General features: G+C 36.2%; 2 protein-coding genes across 3 annotated transcripts; one reads left to right on the forward strand and one right to left on the reverse strand.

Annotated features, from left to right (window-relative positions):
* Nucleotides 1-13,530: 13,530 nt before the first annotated feature.
* Nucleotides 13,531-19,887, reverse strand: LOC110644187 (CDK5RAP3-like protein). Its single transcript, XM_058143773.1, has 10 exons — nt 19,720-19,887; nt 19,495-19,629; nt 18,598-18,692; nt 18,424-18,518; nt 18,186-18,321; nt 17,945-18,094; nt 16,076-16,642; nt 15,706-15,914; nt 14,819-14,951; nt 13,531-13,897 (listed from the first exon to the last, which is right to left on the reverse strand). The coding sequence occupies exons 1-10, from the start codon at nt 19,778-19,780 to the stop codon at nt 13,766-13,768; spliced, it is 1,713 nt and encodes a 570-aa protein (XP_057999756.1). The 5' UTR covers nt 19,781-19,887; the 3' UTR covers nt 13,531-13,765.
* Nucleotides 19,888-21,576: 1,689 nt separating this feature from the next.
* On the forward strand, nt 21,577-24,806 carry LOC110644190 (outer envelope pore protein 16-3, chloroplastic/mitochondrial). 2 transcript variants are annotated; one of them, XM_058143774.1, is made up of 3 exons: nt 21,577-21,825; nt 22,654-23,001; nt 24,295-24,806. In XM_058143774.1, exons 2-3 carry the CDS (start codon nt 22,671-22,673, stop codon nt 24,441-24,443), a joined length of 480 nt encoding a protein of 159 aa, XP_057999757.1. In that variant the 5' UTR covers nt 21,577-21,825; nt 22,654-22,670; the 3' UTR covers nt 24,444-24,806. The 2 variants fall into 2 exon arrangements, with proteins under 2 accessions (XP_057999757.1, XP_057999758.1); XM_058143775.1 differs by lacking the exon at nt 21,577-21,825 and adding an exon at nt 22,448-22,547.
* The last annotated feature ends 568 nt before the right edge of the window (nt 24,807-25,374 follow it).

The raw sequence follows: 25,374 nt of genomic DNA on the forward strand, positions 1-25,374 counted from the left end.
GTAAGAACTCTCCCCCGATCTCTTAATGTATTCCGTTTAGAGTTTTAAGCGAAGGATCTCGGATAAGAACTCTCCTCCGATCTCCACATATTTTTTTTAAGATTTTGGCTGAGAATCAGGTAAGAACTCTCCCCCGATCTCTTAATGTATTCTGTTTAGAGTTTTAAGCGAAGGATCTCGGATAAGGACTCTCCTCCGATCTCCACATATTTTTTAAGATTTTAGCTGAGAATCAGGTAAGAACTCTCCCCCCGATCTCTTAAGGTATGTTCATTAGAATGGAGTTTTGTAAGGACTTAGAACTAAGGATTATGGTAAGGATTCTTTCTAGACCTCCCCTTTTATCAGAATAGAGTACCGAAGACACAGGAAGTCCGGGTAAAGCTTTTCCTAGCGTACGGGACCTTATAACTAGATAGTGAACAAAAGACCAAACTCTTTGCCGATCTTCCGCCTGATCATTTTATTAGAACTCTTCGATTAGCGATATCCGATCTCTTTTGTCACTAGTCCGGGATCTGATCTCATCTTAATTCTCGATCTATTGTATTTTCACCTAGTTTTGTTCTGAGGCTCGATCTCATAACTCGTTTATTTGACCTATTCTTATTTCTGATCTATTCGACCTTTTGCTATGCCTATCTTTTATCACTTTTCATTCATTCAGGCCCGAAGCTCTCATGTTAAAATACTTCTACCAATATCTTTTAGATTATCTACAAGTTGTCCACGACCTGAACGTCTAGTCTCGAAGGAAATGAAAACTAAGAGGAGATAAATAGAGTTTACGAATGAATAGAAAAAGAAAACTCGGGAAATGACTATTGGCCTGGATAATCTACTTTGAGATTTTAGTGCGACTGAATATAAAAGAAATTTTAAGAATAAAAATAAAGAAAATAAAGCACGAGTATTCAACAAAATGACAGTCTAGACACTTACCTATGAGAAGTTGAGGAGACTAATGAGCTAACTCCGGTGTCCACAAATCTTGTAGAGGTGAAAGCTGATGGCCAAAAGACTAGTACTTACTCGAAGTAATAGGAACCAGGTCAAAATGAAGTTGAGCTTGGAGAGTAATGTACTGATATTAGGGTGGTAAGGATGAAACTAAACGAAAATGGTCTTACAGAGTAATGAACAGGCACTGAAAATTAAAATTTCAGGGTTCAGAACTCCTTCGATGAAGATACTTAAGAAAATTGATTTCTAAAGTTTCTTAAAAGCTCAGAATGGCAAAGTAGGAAGACTAAATCAAATTTTAGACTCTTTCCACTATAATCACCACCATCTTTTTTTTGTCCATCCCTTCTACAGTATTGCATGAAGGTATTTATAGGGAATGGGTGCTCATCATGGAGGGTTAGGATCTCATCAGGGGAGACGGAGGGTTTAGATTTAAAAGGACATAATCCGATGTTTGAGAATTAAAGAGAATCAAAATGGAGGTTTGGGATTCTATTCAGAATATCTGTCCTTTCTTTTTTTTAATCCAATGGCTCAGGGTCTTGCCTTACAAGATGAATCCGAAGGTTAGGAATAAAAAGCGCCGAACCTGTCATTTGCTTTTTGATCCAAGGGCTCCAGGTCCATCCTTACAATTATGATCATCGGTGGATATCAAAATGTACAGGACTGCCATAACTGTTTTGGCGTTTGTCAGCTAGGTAGGCATTTCTACAAATAAGGCGTGTGGTGAAGATTTGATCATGCCTGCAATGCTTTAACTAACTCGGCTCTGATTATGAAGAGAGTTGATTGAAAGTTTTTTTTACCTTCTCCGTGCTTTCTAATCTCTATTCCTTTTGCTCTCCCTATTATGGCCCTCTCCTTTCCGATCTCTTTCGTATCGGGTCTCCTCTCATTTTCAAATCTCTCCCATTCTAGATCTTTCTCCCTTATCTAACTTGCCTTGGTCAGCACAATTAATTCTTCAGTTACCGATGCATCCGCTTCGGTTTCTGTATGCAATAAATGCCCAGCCCCTATATATATGCGCCAACGGGGAAATCCCCTTCACACTTCACTTTTCTCCTTCAGTTTTTTTTTAATGCTCTTTTTTTTTCCAATTCAAGCTTCTCCAATAAAAATTCTAATTATGACTGCTTTTGATCTTTTTCCGACTATTTTCTTCGCCTTTCGCCTGAAAGTTTATGACCTCGGCGATCGGAGAACCATAAGAACGTTATCTGATGACAGTGATGGAACCGGACTAATTTACAGATCAAGATTGAAAGTAACGAACGTGCCGATCACGAATCGGTCTACCGGTGTAATTGGAGGACCTATCTCGGCAAGAGGACTGCTAATTTCAATCTTAATGTCGGTAACCGCCACTTGAAGTTCATTTGGCCCCTCACCACATCGGGCGTCCCGACTGCAGCTCTGTTCTGGTCATAGTCACCTTATCTGAGCTGCACATCTATCCAATACTTGTGGCTTGCTTTCTGATTAAACACATCTTTTGAATCAGCTACAAGACTAGGCTTTGACATAGGCCATTACTAGGTAAGATGTAGTGCTGATCTTTAAAGATCACCCAAATGATGTAATCCGATCTTTAAAGATTCCCGTAATGATCTAATCCGATCTCTTGAGATCGCCCAAATGATGTAATCCGATCTTTTGGAAATGAAATGAAATTTTATTTGAAGGTTTTTTGTTTTATTATTGCATTAGTTATTTTTCCGATCTCTGATATGCATGTCCGATTTGATCCCTAAACGAATCGCCATTAGCCGATCCATGATTTAGGAAGTTTGTTCGATTTGAAGACCTCGGCTAACCGATCTCATTTATTCGATTTTTCTTATGTTTCTAGAACCTTCTTGCGACATGTCGAAAAAGCGGCCGGTTCCACTAATCGATGCGTTGCTTGAGACTTCGCGAGCATTTAATGCTCAGACGGGTATAAATAAGGGCAAGGTGAGTCAGTCATTTCCTTATATCATTTTTAGAACCTCTCTAGCAATCCCAGCATTTTCTCTCATTTTCTCAAGTTTTTCCGTCACCGATCACATTCCGGTAAGGATTTTGATTCTTTTCTCGGTTAATTTCTTTTGTTTTCCTCAAAATAAGCAGCGCTGAGGGTTAGAGAACTGCGAGTTCGCCTTTCGTTCATGTTTTGTGGACTTCAAAAGAGGGCGATGTGATTAGATCAGGCGGTCGAACCAGCACAGCCATCATTTTGGCTACTGGTTTGGCTACCAAATAGAAGCGAGGAACCTCTTCGAGGAAGGAAAACCTACCAGTTGATGAGCTGTCGTCCGTTCTAAAGGAAACTGATCTCCAGTCCATAAGTCAGGAGTACAATCTGCGAATCGATTCCTTCAAACTGATCAAGTGCCATGGCGACCATCGGGCCGATCACTTCTTTGATGAAGTTGATCTCATCATAGTATACGAAGAGCAGCTGAAGGCCGGGCTCCGTTTTTCTTTGGATGAATTTTACAAGGCTGTCCTGAAGTTCCACCATGTCTCGGTAGCTCAGGTGCATTCGAACTCTTGGCGGACTTTAGTAGCCTTTAGGGGCCTCTGCCTAGCCAAGAGACTAGAGCCCACTATTAAAGTCTTTGCCGAGCTGCATAGGCTTGCCCGAAGGAAGGATGACGAATTCTGGTTCTTCCAAGTAAAGCCGAACTGCGCGCTTTTTACCGATCTCCCTTCTTCGCTGAAGAACTGGAAGATCGATTTTTCATCCTCAGGACTAAGGATCAAAACGGTTTTGAAGGGATTCCGCGCAATTGGAGTTATTTGGTCCCCCAGCTCCCTAAGAAGCTAATCTTAAATAAGGACGAAGACGCCATGATGAAAGAGTTAAAAGCTCAAGTGTCCACCCACAAATTCTCGTGTTTAGATGCGGTTATGGCCGAGCTGAAGTGGTGGATGATGCTCTTGATCACTGACAAAGACTACAAGCTTTAGCTCTCTGACCTTGGCCCTGGTACTATCCATATCTCTAGCCTCTGAATCTTAGCGAACTCACTGACTTCTTCTCTGTGCAGGTATGGAGGGTGGCGACACTTCCAAGGAGAGTCGCAAGCGAAAGAGGGAGGTCTCCCTAAAAGTGCAAGCGATGAAAGGGGCCACCATTGCTGATGTTCAGACACCCTAGCGGGAATTGGTAGAGGTACCGAGCTCACCTCCCCGACCTCAGGAGCAGCCTATCCTAGAGGTAGAGATCATCGCTCCTGCTCCTCAGCAGATCAAACTTCCGCCTCCCCTGCCTCCTCCGATCTCTTCCAAGCCTATGCAGCTCCGCCTCCCCTGCCTCCTCCGTTTTTCTTTGGATGAATTTTACAAGGCTGTCCTGAAGTTCCACCATGTCTCGGTAGCTCAGGTGCATTCGAACTCTTGGCGGACTTTAGTAGCCTTTAGGGGCCTCTGCCTAGCCAAGAGACTAGAGCCCACTATTAAAGTCTTTGCCGAGCTGCATAGGCTTGCCCGAAGGAAGGATGACGAATTCTGGTTCTTCCAAGTAAAGCCGAACTGCGCGCTTTTTACCGATCTCCCTTCTTCGCTGAAGAACTGGAAGATCGATTTTTCATCCTCAGGACTAAGGATCAAAACGGTTTTGAAGGGATTCCGCGCAATTGGAGTTATTTGGTCCCCCAGCTCCCTAAGAAGCTAACCTTAAATAAGGACGAAGACGCCATGATGAAAGAGTTAAAAGCTCAAGTGTCCACCCACAAATTCTCGTGTTTAGATGCGGTTATGGCCGAGCTGAAGTGGTGGATGATGCTCTTGATCACTGACAAAGACTACAAGCTTTAGCTCTCTGACCTTGGCCCTGGTACTATCCATATCTCTAGCCTCTGAATCTTAGCGAACTCACTGACTTCTTCTCTGTGCAGGTATGGAGGGTGGCGACACTTCCAAGGAGAGTCGCAAGCGAAAGAGGGAGGTCTCCCTAAAAGTGCAAGCGATGAAAGGGGCCACCATTGCTGATGTTCAGACACCCTAGCGGGAATTGGTAGAGGTACCGAGCTCACCTCCCCGACCTCAGGAGCAGCCTATCCTAGAGGTAGAGATCATCGCTCCTGCTCCTCAGCAGATCAAACTTCCGCCTCCCCTGCCTCCTCCGATCTCTTCCAATGTGGAAGGGGAGTCCTCAAGTCCTAGGGTTAGGACGCTTTCCCAGGGCGCTCAATTCCTGATCCCATCACTGGAAAGGAACCGCTCTACCAGAGGAATTCCTGGCCTAGCCAAAGTTATGGGTGCCTCTATCTGCTTCCAAGAGGATCGAAACAGATTAGTAGAGGAGAGCATTGATGATATTCTAACTCAGACTATGAGTTTGGGCTTGGAGGCCATCGCAAATCAACACATAATCAGAGAGGAGGCACACGCCTTAAGGAGGGAGATCCTTAAGGCGGTCCAGGATGCCTCGGCCACACAGGCTCAGCTCCCCTCTGCCAATGACTACATCGCAAGATTGGAAGATCAGATGAAGCGCAGCAAAGAGAAAATAGCCAAAGTGGAGAAGGAACTTGAAGTCACCTAGGCTGGTCAATCTGCTGATCTCGCTTGTTTTGATGAGGAACTTCGGGCAAAGGAGGAGGAGCTCCGAATGAAGGATGAGGAGCTTCGAGCCAAGGATGAGGAGCTCCAAGCTAAGGAAGAGGAAAGCACAACAAAAGAAGCTGGGCCTTATGTGAAAGCTAAGGAAGAGGAAAGCACAACATAAGAAGCCGGTGCTTATGTGAACGCCCATAATGGCCTTCTGGCCGAGCTGAGGAAGCGGTATCCTGAATAAGACTTCTCCTGGATGAATGAGCTCGCCACAGAGGCCAAAGAGGAGAGCAACGAGTAACCAGAGAGAGAGAGAGAGGGGGAGAGAATCAGAGAGTGGATGATGTACCTGGGGAGTAGGCTGGGGGTGACCCACCTGCTGAGTGACTTATATATTATTTTTCTTTGAAATGAATGGAAATCCTTTTTGTTCAATTTCTTGATGAGATCGGAAAGCGTCCAAATTATATGAGTACTGTATTGGAACATTAAACTTGAAAGCAACCATTAACCTAAGTATAAGAGATCGGAAAAACATTACACGTAAACATGAGATCGGACTAAGCCATGACTAAACATCGGGTAAAACTTTAGAACATTAGAAGTGGAAAGACTTGATTTGAATTCTTAAGATTGGGATCGTCATTAGACCGGACAGAAACCTTAACTTCATTTTAAGGAATATTTGGGACATTCAAGTGAGAAGCCCGATCGTAATATTAGCTAAATGAAGTTTCACAATATTTGTAAAGAGAGATAGGAGGCAAGACTGGATGGTCCGGAGACCTAATATTGATTCAAACCTATCTGATAAGAGATCGGAAAACAATTAACTAAGTATGGGATTGGTTTATTCCATGGTCGAGCAATCGATGAGTTCAGAAAAGTCATTTGTGATCGAAGGACATCGGCTGAGAGCGGATGATATAGTCGATTTTAAAGTCCCTTGACTTCGGAGGTCGGCTAAAATATGGTGTCGACATTAAAGATTGTGTTTAAACATTTGCTAAACATGAAAGATTCGAGATTATAGAAGCTAACTTGATGTGCTTGGGTTTACAGTTAAACTAACAAGCAAAATTAGAGAATGAATAATTCAAAAGCAATTCAGCCAGTAATGAATTAAGCCGAACTTATGCAATTGTAACTCTAAAACACATATAACCTAAGATCAATATGCACCCAAAAACTCCAGCAACTCTAAACAAACCCAAACAACTCAAAATCAATCAAAAACAAGTAATTGAAACAAAAGAAATCAACTGCAGACCAAGGCTAGATGTGCACCACTTGAATGGAACCAATTAGTTTTTCAGTTGGAATGTGTTGCGCAATATTTGAATAATTCCAAATCTGGATTTATCCTTCAAAGAACAAGCCAAAGTTGAATCTTGCACAATCTTGATGAATCTTAAACAAGTATCCAAGCTAGGGTTGCAATTTATGTTCAAGAAAAGGTAGAACATAAAAACGAACATAAGTGAACTTGTTGATCTCCTTTGGATAAGTTGAACACCACCAATGAAGAACCAGCAAGGATCCTGAACCTCCAATCTTTGATAAGCAAAACACCACAAAGAAAGAAAGAACAATAACAAGTTGCCACACCACAAGGATGATAAGACTCAATTCTCACATCACTCTCGAAAGAGATAAGTGAATAAAAAGAAGCTCAAATTTTTATTAATCTAAATATTGAATGTAGTGTGCCAAAATTGCCTATTTATAGGCTTTATAAACAAACCTAATTTTACTAGGAAAAAAAATCCTAAACATAAAGAAACTAAGAATCATAAAACAACTAAAACACTTAAAATAAAAGAAAAGCTAGAAACATAAATGATTATGACTCTTTAAAATGCCACCTTGGATCTCTCTTAACTACCACATGCCACTTCTAGTCCTACATACATTCCACATGTTTTAGATGGATAGGGACCAAGAAACTTCTCCAAAAATGCTTAGAATAAGTAGATAAGAATTCCTAACAAGTAGACAAGTTGCTACTTTGGAAAAACCATCTCTAAACTGAATAAAGATTTCAAAAACATCACTTTTAGCTCCACCAAACTTCCATATGCTATTTTAGTCCATACCTATTTTAGTCATATTGAACTGTCATGTGTTATTCCAAAGCCCACCAAGCCATTTAAACATAGACTTCCATATTGAGTCTCTTTTATGTCCGATTCTTTTAATTCTAAATAAATTAACAACCTGTTTAGCATTGAGTTTTAAAGACTGAAACTGTTTTTCTGAATAAAAGCACAATTTTAGATGCTGTTGAAAAAAATAGTTTGAAAAAAAAAACTATTTTGTTATTTTAGTGTTCTTATGACTAAAACTAATTAAACTTAATTCTTAATTATTTTTTAATACTCTCTAATTAGTATATTTAAAAAAGTGATTTTCTCAATAGTAATGCCAAATAGGCCCTAAGTCTATTTTCATAAGTCCAACTCAATTTCTTTTCATTTAAATGCCTAGCATGCTTCTCAACCCATTCTTGGCCTAATTCATGATGTGCCAAAAATTGATCTCTATGACAGAGCACATCACAACTGTGGAGGGTAATCTAAGACGTAAGTTTTCTTTTAAAATCCTTGATGGAAACTAAGTCGGTTTTGTACAATAGCCAAGAATGGAGCATTTCTAATAGTAATTAAGTGGTGGACTACAGAGTCCAAGCGTTGGAATCTTCCAGCACTACATGAACCCGATAGAGGCATAGAGCTGAGCTGATATTCCTGTAGCAGCACAATATATATCATCACTTGTATCAATCACAAGCACTGAAACACTCGTGTCAAACACTGCAAACCTACTCGTACCAGGTTATGAAACCATGTTCTATTTAATTTCTCTTAGGCAGTTCATTTATTTTTCTGAATGTCACTAAAGCACATGTTCACATACCCAAAAGTAATTGTGCTATTAATGTTCAAGCTAATGGTCTATTTACCTTAATCTGGTAAATAACCTTAAAAAGGATCTGAAGAGATACAAGGAGAAAAATAAAAATGAGAGAGATGATGCTTTATCGTATTTTGCTCGAGCTATAAGACTGAGATGCATCAAAAGACATAATCACTCGTTTCAGAATCTAATAGAAAAGACTTAAGCTACTAATTATGAAATTACTTTTCCCTGCCATAACAATATAATTGTTATGGAAAGTCAATCACTATATTATTTCTTTGTATGTTCTGTATTCTGTATTTTTATTTAGGATTTCTTCCTAATTAGTAGAACACAATTATAGGAATCAATTGTATATATATATACCCATGTACAGATTAATTGAAATTAAGGAGAATCATCTCTTTCTACATGGTATCAGAGCAGGTCATCTATCTAGGGTGACTATTTGTTCTCACCACCCAGCTCAGGAGAGACCTTGGCCGCCGACCGGCCGTTTCGACTCCAATCAACATCACTGGTGTCACCTCAACCCCCTCATTCCACCACTGTGTGCTGTTGCCTGATCCAGTACACCATTAAAGGACTTCTGAGGTTTGGCTCTCAGATCCTATTTCGGTATTTGCTTGATTTGTAATTTTGGGTTATTTTGCTGCTGTAAGCACTTTAGATCAGCGTTTCGGTCATTTTTCTTTTTCTCAACAAATGGCAGACAATAAGAATGTTATTTATGATGTGATTCCGGTGATAATTAAGATCACGGAACACAAATTTAATTGTTCGAATTTCCTGGAGTGGAGGAAGACTGTTAGGGTCTATTTGCGTAGCATTGATAAGGATGATCACCTTACTAAAGATCCACCTATTGATGATACACGACAAACTTAGCTAAGGGAGAATGCACAATTGTTTTTGTAGCTTCAGAACTCGATTCACAGTGAGGTAATTAGTTTAATTAATCACTGTGAATTTATTAAGGAATTGATGGATTACTTAGATTTTTTGTATTCTGGTAAAGGGAATATCTCCCATATTTATGATGTTTGTAAGGCATTTTACCGTGTTGAGAAAGAGGATAAGTCTCTCACGGCCTATTTTATGGATTTTAAATGGGTATATGAGGAATTTAATGTATTGTTGCCTTTTAGTCCTAATGTGAAAGTTCAGCAGGCCCAACGGGAGCAACTGGCTGTTATGAGTTTTCTTGCAGGCCTTCCTTCAGAGCATGAGACTGCTAAATCTCAGATTCTCTCCAATTCTGAGATTTCCTCTTTGTCTGAAACGTTCACACGGGTCCTTCATACATAGAGTACCCAATCTTCACAATCTGCCAGTAGTGCTCTTGTTAGCTGCAATCCAAATGGACAACAGGGTAATAGAAGAGGAAGTAGAGGAGGAATTACAGACAACAGAAGTAATCAGCGTAATGAAGAGGCTAGTTTTAACAAGGACTCAAGATGAGTCATTTGCTATTATTGCCATGAGCCTGGCCATACAAAATATAATTATCTGTAACTTTAGAGGAAAAATCAGCGATCACAGATGGCAAATATGGCAGCAGAGGATTCTACAGTATCTTCCTCTAAGAAAACTATTTTGGTATCTACAGAGGATTTTGCACAATTTTCCCAATACCAGGCATCTCTAAAGCCTACCAGTTCCCTTGTCACTGCGATCGCTGAGTCAGGTAAATTCACTACATGCCTTGTGTCTTCCTCATCAAAATGGGTTATTGATTCTAGTGTGACAGATCACATGACAGGTAATTCTAGTCTTCTATCTGCTTTTCAGTCTAATCTCACTTCCCCTACTGTTACTTTACCTGATGATTCTACTTCTTGTGTCATGGGTTCTGGAACTGCGAATCAGACTTCATCAATTTCTTTGTCATCTGTTTTGCATCTACTAAAATTCTCTTTTAATGTACTTTCTATTAGTAAACTTACTCACACCTTAAATTGTTCTGTTTCCTTTTTTCCTTACCAGTGTTTGTTTTAGGATCTTACGACGAAGCAAATTATTAGTAGAGGACGTGAGTCAAGTGGTCTGTATATTTTGGAAAATCATGTACCGCAGTCGCTTGTTTGCTCTAGTACCTTAACACCTCTTGAAGCTCATTATAGATTGAGACATCCTTCTTTGTCTACCATGAAGAAGTTGTGTCCTCAATTTCAGTCTTTATCAGTACTAGAATGTGAGTCGTGTCAGTTTGCAAAACATCATCGTTTGCCTTCTATGTCTAGAGTCAATAAACAGGCTTCATCCCCTTTTGAGTTAGTTCATTCTGATGTTTAGGCTCCTTGTTCTGTTACTTCTAAAACTTGATTTTGTTATTTTGTTACTTTTGTTGATGATTACTCTCGTGTTACCTGGTTATATTTAATGAAGAATCGTTCTGAGTTGTTTTCTATCTTTTGTGCCTTTTGTAATGAAATCAAAACTCAATTTAATATTTCTGTGCATATATTAAGAAGTGACAATGCCAAAAAATACTTTTCAGTACAATTTCAGTCTTATATGACACAAAATAGATTCTTCATCATTCTTCCTATGTGGATACCTCATTCTAAAATGGCGTGGCCGAAAGAAAAAATCGGTATCTTCTTGAGGTAACTCGTGCTTTTCTTTTTCAGATGAAAGTTCTTAAACACTTTTGGACGGATGCCGTTTCTACGGCATGTTTTTTTATCAATCGTATGCCGTCTTCTGTCCTTAATGGGGATATTCCTTATAATGCTTTATTTCCTACAAAATCTTTGTTCCCTGTTGAATCTTGTATTTTTTGTTGTACTTATTTTGTGCGTGATGTTGGTCCACAGGTTACTAAATTTGATCCAAAGTCTCTCAAATGTATTTTCCTTAGGTACTCCCGGCTCCAAAAAGGGTATCGTTGTTTCTCTCATACTCTTAATCATTATCTTGTTTCTGCAGGTGTCACATTTTTTTTAGTCCACTCTATTTTTTCCTCAATCATTTGTGTATGAGAGTCAGGGGGAGGAGGATGATCTCTTAATATATACTGTCAAACCAATGTCTAGTCCTCTCCCACAGCCTGTTCCTTCTGTCTCTATACCTACTCGACCTCCCGTTGTTCATGTTTATTCCAGGAGATTGGAGATTCCTGACTCAGATCCTCCACCAACTACTTCGTTGGGAGATCCTGTACCTCATACTAATCATGATTCTGATCTAGACTTACCCATTGCTCTTTGGAAAGGTAAACGTTAATGTACTTACCCTATCTCTTCTTTTGTTTCTTATAATCAATTGTCTTCCTGTTCTCGGTGTTTTGTTACTTCTTTAGACTTTGTTCCTATCGCTAATACTGTTGGTGAGACACTGTCTCATCCTGGCTGGTGTGCTGCTATGAAAGAGAAAATGGAGGCTTTAGATGATAATGGTACATGGAAACTATTGCCTTTGCCCACTGGTAAGAAAGCTATTGGTTGCAAATTGGTATTTACAGTAAAGGTAAATCCTAATAGTTCTGTGGCTAGGTTAAAAGCACACCTTGTAGCAAAAGGATATGCTCAGACATATAGGGTTGATTACTCTGACATTTTTTCTCCTATAGCTAAACTTACTTCTGTTCGCTTGTTTATCTCTTTAGCAGCTACATATGATTGGCCCCTGCACCAATTGGATATCAAGAATGCTTTCCTTTATGGTGATCTTCAGGAGGAGGTGTATATGGAGCAACCACTTGGGTTTGTTGCTCAGGGGGAGTTGAGTAAAGTTTGTAGGCTTCAGAAGTCTCTTTATGGCTTGAAACAAAGTCCTAGAGCCTGGTTTGATAGATTCAGTAAAGCAGTACAGGAATTTGGTATGCAAAAGAGTAAGTGTGATTACTCAGTATTTTATAGGCAATCTGAGGCTGGTCTAATTCTCCTGGTAGTCTATGTGGATAACATTGTCATCACTGGGAGTGACTCTGCAGGTATTTCATCTCTTAAAACATTCCTCCAAACCTAGTTTCAGACCAAAGACTTGGAATTGTTAAAGTATTTCTTGGGTATTGAAGTTAAGAAAAGTAAGAAGGGTATTTTCTTGTCTTAAAGAAAATATATCCTTGATCTATTGACAGAGATAGAAAAATTAGATGCTAAGTCTTGTAGTATACCAATGACTCCAAATTTACAACTGTTAGCAGGGGATAGTGAGTTGTTTGAAGATCCAGAGAGATACAGGAGATTGGTAGGAAAATTAAACTACCTTACAGTCAATTGTCCTGACATTGCTTATGCCATTAGTGTGGTAAGTCAGTTTATGTCTTCACCAACTGTTACTCATTGGGAAGCTTTGGAACAAATCTTGTGTTATCTGAAAGGCGCTCAAGGAAGAGGTTTGTTATATGGTAATCATGGGCATTTGAATGTTGAATGTTTTTCAGACGCCGACTGGGCTGGATCTAAGGTTGACAGGAGGTCAACTACTGAATATTGCGTTTTTGCTGGAGAAAATTTAGTGTATTGGAGAAGCAAGAAGCAGAATGTAGTTTCTCGATCTAGTGCTGAATCCGAATACAGAGCCATGGCACAATCAGTATGTGAGATAATGTGGATACTTCAATTACTCGATAAGACAGGTTTTAAGACCTCCCTGCCTGCGAAATTGTGGTGTAATAATCAAGCTGCTCTCCATATTGCTTTTAATTCGGTGTTTCATAAGCGGACCAAACATATTGAGATTGATTGTCACTTTGTTCGTGAAAAGATTCAACAATAGATCATCTCAATAGGACACATCAAAACTGGAGTGCAGTTAGAAGATATTTCTACAAAAGCTCTGAATGAAGCTAGGATTGACTACATTTGTAACAAATTGAGCATGATTAACATCTGTGCTCTAACTTGAGAGGGAGAGTTATGAAAAGTCAATCACTATATTATTTCTCTGTATATTCTGTATTCTGTATTCCTATTTAGGATTTCTTATTTAGTATTTCTTCCTAATTATTAGAACACAATTATAGGAATTAATTGTATATATGTATATCCATATACAAATTAATTGAAATTAAGGAGAATCATCGCTTTCTACAATAATCAATTTTCCACTAAAAAAGTCATCTAAATAAACAAAACCAATCACCAAGGCATGTGCAGGCATACATGTCTAGATTGAAGTAATGCCCTCAAGGCAGGATCACAAAAATCTTTTCAGGTTCAGTAATTTTTATTGAGTGGGTCAAAACAAAACCCACATTGAATTTCTATGCTTGTGGAGCCTCAGCTTACAGCAAGAGTGTGAACTAAATGGTGAAAGTAGCTATCGTCGACCTTCTATATCATCCTAACAATAACATTCTTGCCTCAAGAAAAAGCCTTTCAGGAGTTCAAGCACTAATTCCACTGTTCAATAAGGTATTGATCTCGCCAATTATATGAACAGGCCTTCCATCAAACATGGATGAAAGTGTGCTCTCACAAAGCCTCTTCAGCTCCCTGGTTTTTGCAAGAGCTGCTTCCTGCAATTTAAACAACATAAACTCAATATTTATTTGTTGAAATTCAATCTTCTGATATTTGTCAATCTGTTTATAATTTATTTTCAGTTAACAAAAATACACTACCTCTTTGCTGAGAAATTAAGAAATCACAAATTAACATCATAAGCAAGCCTATAGTATATATGAAGCATATATCATCCACTACAAAATCCCCAAAGATCAGACAATACTCCTTTTAGTTAAAGGATCCTAAAGCTAAGTAAATATTGACACAGAGTCCTTGATATCTTACAAATATAATGCATGGCAACAATTGGAAATAATTCATCATTCAGGAATAAAAATACATACATCATATATATATATATATATATATATATATATATATTATGATTTTGTTCACATACTCCAGAACAACGAAAGTTTGGTATGGATAAGCACTAATGTACAAGCAAATCAACTACAAAAGTCCCAACACAAAAGACCTTTTTTCTTTTCTTTTCATGGGACAAATTGACTTTGATGTTACATAACTTCAGGGATTCAATGATCTTTTCTTCAAAAGGTACTTATTTGATAAGGGTCCATACCCAAAAAAAAAAAAAAGAACTCTTAAGATTTTGGTCAGACATTATCGCTTTACATTAATGTTCATTTCTATGTGTTCCTTAATTTTGATTATGTTTCCCACTTCGACATAATTGGGCTACAGATAGAAAAGAGAGACTCATGGATACTGGTCCAAAATTAAAAACTATCAAACATATTGTTCTTTCTTTTGCTTCTATCTGGAAGAACTGAAAGGGCTAAAAGCAAATCAAAGCAAGAGAATTTATGAAGGGTGAAGAGAGCAACCTGAAGAACAAAAGCATAACACTCAATACAAGAGTATAAATACTTTTTTCTGGAAGTACAACCAATAATATATATAAAAATAACCTGCTTTGGCCATGATGAAGATAAAGAATTGTGAAGTTCCATCCGTTTAGCAGCCAAGTCCTTCAATCCCTCTTTTAACTTCAGCTCGTGATGCTTCTTTTCCTCCAATGTACTCACTAGTCTGTCCAGAAATCTGCCAATCAGGCAGACAATTGGAGTTAAGTGGCATCACAACTCATTGCGCTTATAATATAAAGCCAATAAATTAAAAGATACAGTTGCACAATAGAGAAATAATGTAGTAAACAAGTTCCAGACAATGAACAATAATAATAATAATAATAATAATAATAATAATAATAATAATAATAATAATAATAATAATAATAATAATAATAATAAACAAGAAAGCCCATGTTATATCTGCAAGCATCAGATTTTTACTCTTTTGAGCGACTACTAGTCACAAAATTGATGTTTACCAAGCAGACTGGTCCATTTTCACATTTTTAAACTACGAAATGCAATAACAAGCTACTGGTTACTCCTTTGTTACAGGTCAAACAGCTAATTGACTGATCAAGTTGACAAGTCAGCTTACAGAAGTGTTTTGAATGATTCTCAAACATCAAGGCCTTCATTTGGCAATTTCAAGTTTTACACCACAACTAACAGTAGCATTGAAAAGATGCATCTAGAAAAGGAACATAATTTGTTTATCAGATGCTGATGCAGAACTTTTCCTGCACTGGGAAAAGAAAATTCCACAGTGCTCACCTCATATTTCTATTCATGATATATATATATATATATATATATATATATATATATATATATATATATATATTGCAAAACAACACAGATTTGCTTGAAAGTTCCATTGTAACGTAATAAAAGAAAAACGTAAAAGGAAAGAAATAAAACAAATTTAAGTTGTCTGGCAGCACCTTTTGGAGTTGAGAATCATGATCAAGTCTAATGTTTTACGATTTGTCAGCAAGGAAATTGCCAAGGAAACATCAGACAACATTGTCTCGATGGCATCAGGAGTGTACTGCTGCAGCACAAAGGGAGCAACTGACTGGACTTGATGTTGCAAGGACAAAGTTTCTCCACTTCTCAACTCAGCCAATCGTTGGCTCAAAAATGCTTTGATCTATTATGAGACATTAATACCAAACTAGTTAATTCCCCAAAGCCAAAGAAAAATTATTATTACTACTACTACTACTACTACTACTACTACTACTACTACTATACAATGATGATGATGATGATGATACCACAAGAAGTTAATGGCGTAAACGATGACTATACCTCATACAAATCATCAAGGAGTTTATTCCTGTACTCAGTCTCCAAGAGTTGGCTCCTGTCTTCCTTCACTCCTGGCTTTTGAGTTAAAGAATCTGGAATATGTGTCTGATTTTCCACACTGACATTGGGCAAATTGACATCATCAATCACATCCACCTGAGGTGTTTCAACGCTAATATCCCAAGATATATCTGACACAGAAATCTCTGGATGCAAGCTGTCTTCCCCTTTATTTAATGGGGCTTGATCAGATTCTATAGCTTCATTTTGTGATGAATTCTGTATGATCTCACTAGCATTCACAATTTCATAAGGACCCAAACCATTACCACCATCATCTGTTTCTTCCACAGCACCAATATCCCAATCAATCTGAGTGCTATCAACAGAAATATCCCAGTCAATATTATCTGCAGTAAAATCCCCATCCTGTCTCACATGGCTTGATTCATCATAACTTAATTCAACATTTTCAGCATCAAGGATATCCAGGCCAGCAGAAACATTTAGAGAAGGGGGATTTTCATGAATATTTTTCAAGTTCGACAACACCGTCCATGAAGATTTCTGCAATTGCATTTCCAAGTTGAATTAAGTATGAAATAAATTGATATAATCAACCTTCATTTGCATAAAATGGGCACAAGTCTTTTTTTTTCCCTTCCAACTACCTAAGTATTTTCTTCATGATCCCTAAAAGATAATTACATGCAATGGAGGATTTAAACAATGAAATATTAAACAATTGGCACACTTGGGTCACTAGAAAAGAATAAATATCATAATAAATGAAAAATTAGACAACACAATCTTCAATAGCTAGTCATCTAATTATCCTATTTATGCTGAGTTAATAATCAATATGACAAGTGAGGCCCATAGCTGGCACACAAATCAAGGTGATGGAACCCAACTAAGCCCATTTAATAGATTGACCAATGAAAAAAGGACACGCATCAAGTAGGACCCATAAAAACCAATTTAAAACGACAACTAAAATAAAAGTAAACTAATGCTTCATTTGTTTCACAAAAATAATTTTTCTATGGAGGCAAATATTTTCTAAGAAAATGGCATTCTAATTTCTATTGTTTAGTTTCAATATTAAAAATCAGTTGGAAACTATTTTCTAGCCTTTAGAGTGCACTGGAAACTATTCATTTTCATTCAAGTATTTAAGACTATGAAAATGTTAGAACATAAAAGAACTTCACAATTTCTATTTAAAGATGGTTGGGAAAAGAGTAAATTGTGGTAGTCACTGGTGACCAAATGCAACTGCTAGGTGGATGGTGACAACCAGGGATGATCAGGAGCAATCAATAGACTAATGGGTATATGCTTTTGTTTTTCCCTTATACATTTTATGCCCTTATAATTAATATAATTATGTTGGTAACAAAAACTTACAATGGCTTGAGGAAATAATGAAGTAAGTATTAACGATCTCACAAAATAGAGATATAATTATCAAATTTGATTGCTTGGTTCCAAGAAAAGTGACACTAAAATTGTCTCACAGCATTCCAGTCCAAGACTTGAGACTTTTAAAGTTTCATTTTTTTTAAATGAGGGCAGCAAGGCCACTTCTCAAGCTGCCATGTCACCCTCTACTTGATTGCCCTGCTTGCTTGAACCAGCAATGGGTCCACTGATTCACCAATTACCCAAACAGCTAGAGCAGGTTTGGTGGCTTCTAAGGGAGGAGGAAATAGAGGAGGGGGGGGGTGGGGTAGGGGTGGTGGGGGGGGAGGTGCGGGCTTGTGCAGCAGACTGGCAGGAAACTAGGCTGGTTTCCAGTTTTCCCAGACTAGGTCTGAAATCCTTGCTTGAGAGAACAGAGGGGGGAAAAGAATGACATTGGCTTACTTCATTTTCAGTGTGAACATCTTTGACAAAAGTGGAATAATACTCTATTGCCCGCAGCATAGAATCACTATTTATAACTTCTAGAATCCTGCTAAAAGTGCTTGGAAGCAATTTTGCAGTCTCCAAGAGTTCAGACCTGACATTGTTTCCCTGCAAAGTGAAATCAGTTAATTATTGACAATAAGAGCAAAGACACATTTATCCAGTTTAAAACTATCAGTAGAATGGGCTAAGATCTTGCCTGCAATCCAAGCTCTTGACAAGCCTCAACATACTTAGCTGCTGAAAGAGATGCACTTCTTTTTATGTCAGCCTCCTTGCGATCTAGTTCTGCAAGTTGTTGCTGGATCTTCTGTACCTGCTTTTTCTGATATGGTCTTCATTGTTTAAAGAGAAAATCAATAATAGCAATCCAATTTAAACAAGTATTATAAATTCTTCTAAAAGATCAAGTGGAAAATGGAAAAATGTAGACTTACATTTCATAATTTACATTTTGAATTATTATTTGGGCAGCCTCACCTAGGTAGATATAGTCTTTCTCAAAAGAATGCTCAATTGCCTCCCAAGCACCCTACCAAAAGAATAAGATACATTCAACAATCATCACAGAAATCTTATTTGAAAAGGAGAGAAAGAGATGAATATCTTACAGCAGCACCTGATAGCCGGCCAAATATATTCCGGCTTTCTGGAGTTGTTTTCACAAGAATATCATAAATTTTCTTGGCCTCTAAGTACCCTATCCCTGAAAATGAAACACCAATGATAATCCACCAGAAGACTTGCAAGAACAGAAAACTAAGTAATAAAAGAGGATAATTGTTTGTGCTTTAGAGGAACTTAGATTTTAATTTTCCTTTTTGTTTAAAAAAGAAGAAGAAGAAGAAGAATACTGCTTAAGGACCATCACATTAATTTCAGAACTCCATGTCTCTATAATTTGGCAATATCTGGAGCAAACACCTAAATTTGTTTCAACAATCAGTCTTTGACAATGATCCATAAGCATAATCGCATGAATTCCGGACTATATCTCCTACACTAAGCTCATAAATAAGAACCATTACTGACATTAGAGTTCCACACACAAAAAAGATAATCAGTTATCAGTTTCATTGGTCATGCTTAAGTTATGTTGATTCAATTTTAAGAATGCAGTGAAGAGTTATGAACAGAGCTGAAATACTGGAATTCCACACAGAAGAGCACAGAATAGAATGATTAATTTAAGCTTTAAGCTTCACTTAAGTTTTAGTAAACAAATAATAGAATATCTCTCTCAGTTCCCAGTTCCCAACAATCAAATTTTAAATTCCCAATTCTCCAAAAACAAGATAACAAAATGAAATTACCCGAATCAAATTAACGCTAGAAACAAAAATACAAATGATGATAAAATATCTTCCTCAGTTCCCAGTTCCCACCAATCAAATTTTAAATTCCCAATTCTCCAAAAACAAGATAACAAAATGAAATTATCCGAATCAAATTAACGCTAGAAACAAAAATACAAATGATGATAAAATCACAAGGGGAAAAAAAATTACCTTCAGGGTCCAGGGTTTGGAAATAGGTATCGATATCCTTAGGCAGAGAATAGAACTCCTTGGAAATTCGAGCTCTGACAGCGGAAATCCGTTTTCTCCAATCGGCAGGAATTCTCTTCCGATCAACCAGCCATTCTTCCAATCCAAGAAATTAAAGGAAAAGAAATCAAAACAGGAAAGAAGAAATCAAAAGGCTAGCATCGAATGATGGTGAAAGGAGGATACCTCCGAGACGAGAAAAGGTGATATCGATAGGAAGATTTCGAATGTCCTCTGGAGTCTGCATTTCTTGATTTTACACACACAGCTTCAGTAGCTTCTTTTCTTTCTCTGTTAATTGCTAGTGAATCGACAGTTTAACGCTTCTTCTTTTTTTTTTTTTTTCCCTTTTTTTGGTTTATTTTTTTGGACTCGCTTCAATGATGAAATAATAATTTTAAAGCATAATTATTTTATTTACAACCATGAAATAATTATTTTTAGCATATCTCTGTCTTTTTTTAAGTTTTAATTTTAATTATATATTTTTATATAGAGCATTCATTTATGTTAAAACCATATAATATCTCTAAATTTATAAATATTATTAAAATATTTATATTTTTATATTTAATTAATTATTTATATAAATAAATTTTAATAATATATACTCAATACATAAAATCTAAACACTATATAATTACTAAACTCAAATTTTAAATTTGATGACATATTATCTGAATTCATCTTGTTAAAATCAAATTAAGCATCTAAAAATATTCAATTCATTATTATTTAAATAAAACAATTTCAAGCATCATTGGCAATTAAATTTTTCTATAAAATTAATGATTACTTGTTTAATTTATATTTTAATTAAAAAATAAATAGTAACATAATTAATACTGTAAAAAATATTTATAAAAAAAATATATTACTTTTCATATGATTTTATTTTCCATATAATTCTACTTAATTTTATTTTTCTAACTGTCTTTTCTAAAAACTTAAAAAAAAAAAGAGAGGAGGAAAAGAAGAAAGAAGAAAAAAGAAGTTTAAAGGAGGAAAAAGAAGAAGAAATAATTGTGAATTTGGAAAAGAAATTGTTGATTTTGGATGGTTGAGAAAGGAGAAGAAGAAGAAATAGAAGAAATGGTTGAAAATTTGGGAAAGAAATGTTTAGATTAGAATGGATGGAGTGAGAAAGAAGAAGAAGAAATAGTTAGGGATTTGGAGAAGAAATGGTTGAGATTTCAAGAAAAGAGAAAAGCATTTGTGGAAAGATATTTGAGACATTTTTTTAAATATGTAATTAAGGATTTTATGTTTGTTAAATTAAAGTTTAAAAAATTTATATTATAAATTAAAATTTAATAAAAATACCGTTACAACGTCAAAGTTTAAAATTTAATACCCTTACAATTTGCTTTCCCTTTAAAATAGGTAATTTTTAAAATTCATATTTAAATTTTATCCAATATTTTATTTTTATCTATTAATTTTAATTTAGTACTAAAAAAAATTTTTAAATTTGTATTAATAGATTTTAAATTAAAAAAAAAATATTTTTTTCTTTTTCTCTTACACTAAAAAAAATCTATATTAATAAATTTTAAATTAAAAAAATTATTTTTTTTCTCTTATATTAAAAAAAAATTGATCATTTTAATTAATTTATTTTTTATTAAAATTATATTTATAAACGTCAAATTATAATTTAAATTTAAAAATTTGCAACAATAAATTAACAACAAATTAAAAGAATGCTTATGAAATAAATTTAAAATTTAAAATTTTTTTAATAAAAATTAAAAATAGAAAGAAATCATAAATAAATTTAGAGATAAATTATAAAAATTACCCTTTTACAGTAAAATGTACACTAGCGTAAATATATCAAGGGAGGAGGGGTAATATGGTCAGTACAATATATTCAACTGGTGCAGTATTGGAACAAAGTAATGAAACCAACAAGATTCAATTCTCAAGGTGGTGAGTGTTGCCTCTCCGCCTGCCTCGAACTTCATCAGTTTTAAAAGGTAATTAATTTCACTTTGTAATCTCTTTCTCGATTCCGCATTATCTTCAATCAATTACTTTCTTAGTTTCTGTTTTAGTGCGTATATGTTGTTTGTCTAGGGTTTACGTTGAAATCCAATTTTAATGGCTTGCTGAAAATTGTGCATTCTCGATTTGATCTGCGTGTTTGTAGAAACCTCGGTCGACGGAGAGATAGAGAGTTTTAATTTTTATTATTGGAGAAGCAGAGTTCGATTTTGGATTTAGAGCGTTTGCTTTTGTTTGGCACTGCAGAATTTGATTTTGATGTTCTCTTTCTTTTGATATTGTTTGGTTAGTGTTTTATAGGTGCTTTCAATTGCTCTCTTACTCTTTTTATGACTGCTTTAGCTTTGTTATTTTTTAGCATTTTGAGCTACTAAATTGCTTTTGAATGCAAGATATATGATATATCCCTCCCTCGCTTTCTGTAGTAATGGGAAAGTATTTTTACCATGGATAATGATAACTTGTTTTATTTATATACCATTTGTTTTGGATATAACAGTTCCTTAAAGACTCAGTTTCAATGAAACGTGTGTTTGTTTCTAGGGTCTGACTCTGATAAGTGATTGCGTTGATGCATTAGGATGTACTGTGATTCATGTCTACATGTTTAAATGATCCTAATGCTATTACAATTTGCATTCTAGTTAGTTGTTGCTTCAATTCGTGCCATTTTCAACTGGGCTACTAATTCTTCTCAATGATAGAATGGGATGGATAAAAGGCAACAAGGTTGACTTATTTGCTTTCCATGCTTAGGATTTTTCTTGTCAATTTGCATTCTAGTTAGTTGTTGCTTCAATTCGTGCCATTTTCAACTGGGCTACTAATTCTTCTCAATGATAGAATGGGATGGATAAAAGGCAACAAGGTTGACTTATTTGCTTTCCATGCTTAGGATTTTTCTTGTCAATTTGCATTCTAGTTAGTTGTTGCTTCAATTCGTGCCATTTTCAACTGGGCTACTAATTCTTCTCAATGATAGAATGGGATGGATAAAAGGCAACAAGGTTGACTTATTTGCTTTCCATGCTTAGGATTTTTCTTGTCAAAATTTCATTTCGGAGGGACTATGTGCAAGTGCTAACTTTTTTTTTTTTTTGGTATTATGGACAGTACCCTGTTAGGACAGTATGGATCCATCAGAACTAAGGTATTTGGAGGATGATGAAACTCCCACAATGAAGACAATTAAGGGTGCAACTATGGGTTTAGTTGCTGGAACTATCTGGGGGACTGTTGTTGCCACTTGGTATGATGTGCCTCGTGTTGAGAAACATGTTGCACTTCCAGGGCTAATAAGGACCCTCAAGATGATGGGTAACTATGGCATGACTTTTGCAGCAATTGGAGGAGTTTACATTGGTGTTGAGCAGATGATGCAGCATTATAGGATGAAAAGAGATTTTGTCAATGGAGCTGTTGGTGGCTTTGTTGCTGGGGCTTCCATTTTAGGCTTCAAAGGTGATGATCCTGTTAAGTGGGTGCTTCTTTTATTTTATTTTATTTTATTTTTGTTACTGGTTTTTTTTTAAAGAGATTTTAAAATGATTTTTGGTCATGGAAAATAGTGCATATGGAAATTTGATCTTATAACATATTGGTGGGATGGATATATATATATATATATATATTTTTTACTTTGAAGTGTGAATAATCTTATCTAGAGCTTTAATGTTATTTTAACTGAAGCATTTTTAAGTAGTTTTTTTTTTTTTCCCCAGCGTTTTGGCAATTTTTCATACATAAAACTAAAGGGTTCAGGTGAACATCTGATATGGTGTAGTTAGTGGATGAAAAACTTACCACCGAAATTTGGTCAATAGAAAATGGCATCACTGTGTTTGAGAAATTGCCAGCTAGTGTATATTTGAGTCCTGTTAACAGTGGATATCGGAACATGTAATGGTTATGATAAACATAATGACTATACTGGATCTATGAGTTGCTATGTTGTGCTATAGTCAGATAATCAAACAGATGAACTAACTGTAATATTTATATGTACGAATTTATAATGAAACACATATAATAATGTGCTTTTATCAAATGTCAAAGTAATCTTATAATGGTATTACCAAGTCCATTGACATTAGGTTTGCCTAATTTATCATAACTCAGATAAAAGCTACCTATGGAATTTATGAGAGTCCTCTCTCCTTCCTCCCTTAGAAATATGATGCAGAATTGATCTCAAGAAAGTGTTAAATAATTAGGAATTTGAAGTTTTTATGTGTGCGCATGCTTGCTTGCCAGCACTTTTTGGTTGAGAAAGAGAGAAAGGAAGAGGATTATAGTTGCATATTTTTAAAGTTAACTGTAGTAAATCACATTTTGTCCTTGAATTTAAATGTTGAAGAACTTTTCTGAATGATGTTTTCCCCGTATGTCAGTCTTCACATGCCATCATGTTGAATCCCGTTTCTTATTCTCAATCAACCTAGCCACACTTTTTTTCTGCTGATGAACATAGATGGAGAAGAGTGGAATCTTAAGCATCTAAATAGTCTGTTTGTTATAGCACCTTAGTTTAACTACAGAGGCTCGTAGATGAACAACACTAACATATCTGTGATGTATTTGTTGTACTTGAAGATTCTAATTATAAACTTCTTTTATGCTTAAAAAGTGTAAAGGCAACCAGTACTCAATTGGTTAGCACTCCAGGATTTCTACATGTAGACTATGGTAGTTTGATGCTGTATTCATCTGTTACGGTTATCAATTGAAATGATTGGTGTGCCGCTCATTTTGCAGGAAGGAGCATCGCAACAGCTATTTCTGCTGGAACAGCACTGGCAGTTACTTCTGCAGCAATTGATGCTGGAGGTCAAACCACAAGAATAGACACTGGCAAGGAGTACTACCCGTACACCACCAAGAAGAGATCCACAGTAGAGAGTTAATTTCTTGGCACTAATGGGGAAGAAATTTTCATGGTTTCCTGAATGACCTGTATGTTTTTGGAGACGTAATTGTATTCTCGGATCTCATATCTGCAGCTCACTTAGTGCCTGAATGGGTGATCAAACTAAATTCAGTTGTCATTCTGTTCAAAAGATCTGTTGGATGTTTATTTTGCAGCTTGAGACGGCTATTTTTTTCTGTGAAACTAAATTAAAGAGGCCAAGAAAAATAATTGATATCGTACCTTTGAAAGTGGGAGAAGGAATATGTGGAGAGTTTTCTTTACCTTGTGCAAACCAAAATTGTTAAAAACTTGGGTTTGATTATCAAACTTCGTTATGAAGAATTTCTACATTATTTGATTGCAGTTGGCACCAAGCATAAAAGTTTCTTCAAATATCTTCTGTTCTGCGCAATCATATAAGAGCAATCCAAGCAGAGGGATGTAAATGGTGCAAAATCAAATTGGAAGTTCTAGCAAGTAGCTTCCTACACTGTAAATATTATAGAGTCGTGTAAGCTACCTCAGATAAACAGTGTTTGGTGCCTTGCCTTGAACTGTCAGGTTGTGGTCAAGTTATTCTGGCCTCTCGATAAGAACAGTAAAATCATTTGAAATTATTCTATGCTTCTAACTAATTTCTTATCTAACTATGAAAAGCAACTGATTGTTAGATCTGGTCATTAACTGCAAGAAGAAGTAAAAATCACTTCTCACAAAATGATATGGGTGAGGAAGGAAATTGAAATCATCACAATCCAAGCTAAAATAGCATGAGAGAATAGAATTTTGATGACTTTGGAATATTTCATTGATTGTATTAATTTTTAAGTAAGCAGGTACATAGGAGCAAACATATTGGCAGATGCATCGTTTTCAGGCTTTCTTAACACAGATGACTGCCTATAAACAAGAGAGACTGGATTTAG

This window comes from Hevea brasiliensis, chromosome 3 (genome assembly GCF_030052815.1).
Source record: "Hevea brasiliensis isolate MT/VB/25A 57/8 chromosome 3, ASM3005281v1, whole genome shotgun sequence".
Taxonomy (NCBI): domain Eukaryota; kingdom Viridiplantae; phylum Streptophyta; class Magnoliopsida; order Malpighiales; family Euphorbiaceae; genus Hevea; species Hevea brasiliensis.

Coding starts and splice junctions, on each gene's coding strand:
- LOC110644187 (XM_058143773.1), bottom strand. CDS start 19,780: ATGCAGACTCCAGAGGACATTCGAAATCTTCCTATCGATATCACCTTT. Junction 18,519..18,597: donor GCCGGCTATCAGGTGCTGCT/GTAAGATATTCA, acceptor TTCTTTTGGTAG/GGTGCTTGGGAGGCAATTGA. Junction 14,952..15,705: donor ATGATTCTCAACTCCAAAAG/GTGCTGCCAGAC, acceptor CCTGATTGGCAG/ATTTCTGGACAGACTAGTGA.
- LOC110644190 (XM_058143774.1), top strand. CDS start 22,671: ATGGATCCATCAGAACTAAGGTATTTGGAGGATGATGAAACTCCCACA. Junction 23,002..24,294: donor TTCCATTTTAGGCTTCAAAG/GTGATGATCCTG, acceptor CTCATTTTGCAG/GAAGGAGCATCGCAACAGCT.